General features: G+C 40.9%; 2 protein-coding genes across 3 annotated transcripts in view; both read left to right on the top strand.

Annotated features, from left to right (window-relative positions):
* LOC137999734 (protein cramped-like) overlaps positions 1–1,938 on the top strand; it is a 13,586-nt gene extending 11,648 nt beyond the window's left edge. For both annotated transcript variants that reach the window (XM_068845610.1, XM_068845608.1), the window contains exon 8: positions 464–1,938. In XM_068845610.1, the coding sequence (XP_068701711.1) occupies positions 464–706 (243 nt within the window). In that variant the 3' untranslated portion in view covers positions 707–1,938. The remainder of the gene's footprint in view (positions 1–463) is intronic.
* Positions 1,939–4,547: 2,609 nt separating this feature from the next.
* Positions 4,548–5,000, top strand: part of LOC137999731 (gamma-aminobutyric acid type B receptor subunit 2-like) — a 47,007-nt gene continuing 46,554 nt past the window's right edge. The window contains exons 1-2 of the mRNA XM_068845605.1: positions 4,548–4,558; positions 4,646–4,740. The gene's annotated coding sequence lies outside the window, so the exon portion shown is untranslated. The remainder of the gene's footprint in view (positions 4,559–4,645; positions 4,741–5,000) is intronic.

Below are 5,000 nucleotides of genomic sequence, written 5' to 3'. Positions count from 1 at the left end.
GGTTCGACTTTCAAGTCTTCTCGGATGAGGACAACAAACCGCGGGCCAACTGCGGGCCCCGTCTCACAACCCTTGTTGATAAACGTTAGAGCGGTTTTCAATTGGGTGTCCAAAGTAATTAGCGAATTGCTTTGGTTTTGCATTTACTTCACTCAGTGATTGGTTCACAGTTTTCGTGCCCTTTTTTCAACCAACCGGAAGTGAAATAAAACCCAATCGTGGCTCGCGCGTGCACATTTTCCCGCGCTTTGTGTTGGCTACGTGTAATTACTTCTAGTTTTGATTGTATTACTGGATTTTCTCCTTCCTTTCTTATTGGCCAAAGTAATCACTTTGGTTTTGCTTTTACGTTATAATGCCAAACTGGTTACCCTTAAAGTTGGGGTTGCTTTAAATACACTGCCCCCCGAGCTTCAGGCTTTACCACTTTGGATAAATGTCTACCTTTTTTTTTCATTCTAAGGCGGAAACAGCTTTCCACGCTATGATGGACGAGAACAGCGTCGACTTTGTCAGAAAGTTTCAAGACCTTGCGAAGGAAGTGGCCGCAGAAAATAACAGCAAAAACGCCATGAGTTCATCAGCCAGCCTTACATTCGCGTCTTTACTGTCCACCGAGGCAAGCAGACATTCTTCTGAGGACAATACTGGTCATAATTTGAGTTTTAGAAGCATCCTGCAAGAAACCAACGTGAATGGCAGTTGAATCTGTTTTCTCACTCGTTTGCTACCTACTGCACGATTTATGCCTAAACGTTTTGTGCACTGTGTTGTACCTGCTCCCTGCTTTAATCAGTTGAGGCTGTGAGAGGTCGTTGACTTTTTTCGGCAAGTTGAGAGGGTGGAACACATACATGTATGCGATCCCGGGAAGAGGTGCGTGTGGATGCGGGGTTGGTATTTTGCCCTCGCGCGTGTGTTTTTCCCACTTAACTTCCTCTTAGCATTCACCAGCAAGGGTTTGACTTTACAAGGACGTTAACATTGCAGAAAAGTTATATTACAAGATTAATTCAAATTTTAATTGTTTAAAACTGTCGGAATAGTGAACTGAAGGGCTTGGTGGAAAAGCAGTACAGCTGCTTAAATTTTGCGTGGAGAAAGGCTGGTTTTCACTAGCGACGTAAGAAAGCAAGCAAGCAAAAGCGCAAGCATAAGTTGGTTACGCAAAGTGAAAACGAACGTCGAGATAAGCAGCAAAATCAAGCACGGCCTCCGCCATTTTGTCCAAATGCTCAGAGGCAGGGAATCTGGAACGAGCGCTTTAATTGGCCAAACACGGCCAGATGTAGCAAATTTCCTTGTGCTAATCACGTGTTTCGTTTTCACACGGCATAAGGAGAACGCAAGCTCAAGCGCAAGAAAAGGACAAATTTTGATCCCTGTTCTTGTAGTTGCGTCGAGGCCATTTTCACGGTTTAATGAGAAGTGACATGCTCGCGCTTGCTCGTGTGCTAGCGTCGCTAGTGAAAACCAGGATTAAGTGCACGCAGCCGGCTTAAAAGCGCGGGAAAATAAGTGGGTGCTAAGTACCTCGTGTCCAATGGTGTGTCTGTCTTTCGGTTACGAATTCACAAATTATTAAAATTCGATACAAGACGTGCTTCGAATTTCAGACAACTAAAATGTGTAAGCAATTTCTAAGAAGTAGCCAAAGCAATTCAGTCTGCAATGGGGAAAGGAGAATCTGGTGCCTTGTGCATTCATATCGCATTTCATGGAGAAATTCAGAGGGCGCTCGCCCCTTAGAACTTCGCCGTACCCTTTCCACCAAGCCCTTCTATTATGGAATACGAATTCACAAATTATTGGAAGCCGTTTATAAATATGGGCTATTGCTTAAATCTTCGGTTTGAAGGTCTCTCAAATTATGAGGAGATTATCAAATGTCCTTTGATGAGGAGGTATAAGATATTATTAAAGCTATGTTGAAATTTACCTTGCCTTGACAAACTGATTGCCTTTGAACGATCCGCAAATTACTGTGCCATTTGATTCTGGACCGAAAATTTCGCAATTTTTGCCCAAATGGATCGCGCTCTGTGTTTCCGTGAGTTGCACCCAAATAGCGGTTTATCGCGCGGCGTCAAATCGCTGTAAAATCACAGTGAAATCGCACTCAGTTTACACTTGAGCGCGACAAATTCTGGTTCAAGTTGCTGCAAGAACGTTTTGTAAACCTTTTACGGATAATTTCACTCGTTGCCTGGTTTGTAGTTCATGTGTGTTTTGTCACTTGATTGTCATCTCGGACTCAGAAGAAGGAGTTCAGAAACCCTTCGCTTAGAGCAAGGTGTTCAGACTAAGGAAGTCAATGTTTTGATTCTTAAAACAATTTTTTTTTTAAATGAATACTAGTGAGCAGCACACATTAACAGACCTTGTCAACTTGCTTTTGTTTCTCCGACCGGTTTCGCCTGATTACGCAGACTTCACTTCATCAGGGAGTTTCAACAAGATGGTTAAAAGGAACTTGTTTTATACCTTATTTACAAAATGCAAATCACGTTCCAGCAAGGGTGTGAACAGCGAAAGACACCTACACAATAGTACAAGCAGGATATGACTCAAATCCTGCATGACGCATGACGATCCTGTATTTATAAAATTGTTCAGACTAAGGAATTCGAAAGTTTAGCACGTACAACTGGGATCGGTTTCAATGTCAGAACCTGTTTGTGAATAAACAACGTTTGAATGCAACTCCTTGCGTAATGTGCGTAAGGCCAGTCACAATAACAATCGTTTGCGTTTGATCATTGGTGGGTGCAATGTCCTTGAAGAAAGAAGCAAGTTCCGAAGGTTCGGAAGCCGATGTGGTATCGACACACGTGGAAGAGAATGTTCTCGAAACTGATGGTGGAAGGAAACGATGTTTGACAGAAAAGGGTTACTTGTACCAGCTAGACCAGAAGAAAAGCAGTCTGACGAACTGGTTAAACGAATAAGAAGTACCCTTCTAAACCGAGGCAGTCCACTAATTTAGTAGAGTTTAAACAAGACCTTAGTAAGGCTCAAGTTATCCATTTCGAATTTCAAAGCATAGTCAATGAAATTAAGTTGTTTGTGAAGAGTTGTGATGCACTGAGTCAGAGGTATCGAAGGAACTATCGAGCAAATTGAAAGAGAATGGTCGAGTTTCATAGAGTTTCAAGTACCTGGAATTTCTCGACCAAAATGTTAATGACTCGTGCTCTAAATCATAAAGAGCTCAAGTCGTGTTTCCAGGAAAAGTTCTAATTCAAGGTTGACCGCGAATATTGTTGTTAAAGGCAAGAAGTTACATCTACGAAAGGAAGAGGCTGCCTTAAAGGCTAAACTGGCCTTTGCCGAAGAAGAAGGGAGGCTTAGATTAGAACAAACAGACTGAGTGGCTCAAGTTTGAACAGGAACGAAACTTTGGGGAGCTAAGGATTAAGAGTAAACTTGCTCAAACTCAGGGCAAAGTGAATGTTTCACTTTGTATGACAGCAGAAATGGAAAAAATGCTAGAGTATATTCAGGATCTAGAATTGGTTCCTCCTCCAGACAAGAGTAAAGACATGAAGAAGTTCTTTAACCCCTCTTCTGTAACATGTAGTGATGATCTTTCTCCGGGTCAGCAAGGTTCCATATATAATACTCTTCAACCCAACTGAATGGGGCCTAGCCTGCATATAGTCTGCCTCCTGTTGACCAAAATAATGAATACAGTGCATATAGTAGAGTAGAAAAAAATCTGAATAATTAGCTTTTCCTATGTGAAAAATGAAAAGCTTTTAACGGTGTTTTTCATTGAAATTTTCTCTTCTCCTTCCTCGGCTTCTCTCGAGGCTTTCTTCGCATAAATTTCTCAAATTTAGTAGCCTCTTGTCTCGTGCTCTTTCCTGCTCTTTATCCTGTTGCTCGTCACTAATAGTATGAAGCACTTGAACAAGTTCCTAAAGTAAACAAATTTTTAAAAGCGACAACAATGCCCACGTCATTTCTTGCGTGATTTCCCGCCAAGAAATACGCGTGTTGCACATTTCCCGCCAAGAAAATGTAACATACCCCTTCCCCCGACGGGCTGACACCTGGTTCCCTTCCCTCCCCCGTAAAGAGTGCACGGGCGGGCGTACGCTAACGTCAAAACAAAATTTCTCGTATGGATAGTTTATCAAATTTTCTTAGCTATGGAGCTCCGCTACCACTGTTTATTTCAGGAGAATAATAAAATTTCCTGTTCATTGGAACATAAGCCTTTAAAATACAAAAGAAATGTTGATGGATGGAAAATATTGCTCAACCTCTTCATGACAAATGTACAGATAAAAAGGCCGATACGCATTAGAAAAAATACCAACATTACTGCCCCATTCAGTTTCAAAGTGCAAATTTCGTTTGCCGAAAGCTTTACATGAATGGTTTTGAAAATCAGTTGTTATCGCTTTGTCGTTAGAACGACAACCATTTCATCGTGCTTTTAATGTTTTTTCTTTTGAATTGGATAATTACTGCGGCTCAAACTGGATCCAGCTGCCAACGATTCTGTTCGTCCAGGTCATTATGTATTGTAATAAATGCCATTGAAAGCATAGTATGTTGAAAGCGATCATTTTTGTCGATCTGGAAAGCAAAGTACAAGATTGTGACCGTATGTGTGAGTTTTCGTTTGTTGTTTCAGCCATCAGTACCAGCGAACCGATCATTTTGTGCTAGTTTGCATGAATTTTCGGAAGCGCCTCTTAACAGCGTTGGAATACTTCTGAAAGGAAAAAGGTAGATATTTATAATGATTTGGCCCTTTACAAGAAATGCACTTTATTTTACGTAAAAAACCCAGCTTTTTAACTAAGTTTAGAGACATACTCTGAATTTCTTCCAACATCAGAGTTCATCGAAATTTATAGATTGTAATTTTCAAATAACTTTGACTTGATAATGACGTTTAGTCGACGTCGTCGTTTTTAACAAAGTTTTTAGTATTTTTTACCAATGCTTTGAATGTTTTATCGCAGTATTTTACTGGGTTACCAGTA

This window comes from Montipora foliosa, chromosome 4 (assembly GCF_036669935.1).
Source record: "Montipora foliosa isolate CH-2021 chromosome 4, ASM3666993v2, whole genome shotgun sequence".
Taxonomy (NCBI): domain Eukaryota; kingdom Metazoa; phylum Cnidaria; class Anthozoa; order Scleractinia; family Acroporidae; genus Montipora; species Montipora foliosa.
The sequence above is the reverse complement of the archived record's forward strand: the minus strand, read 5'-3'. Positions and strand labels throughout refer to the sequence as shown.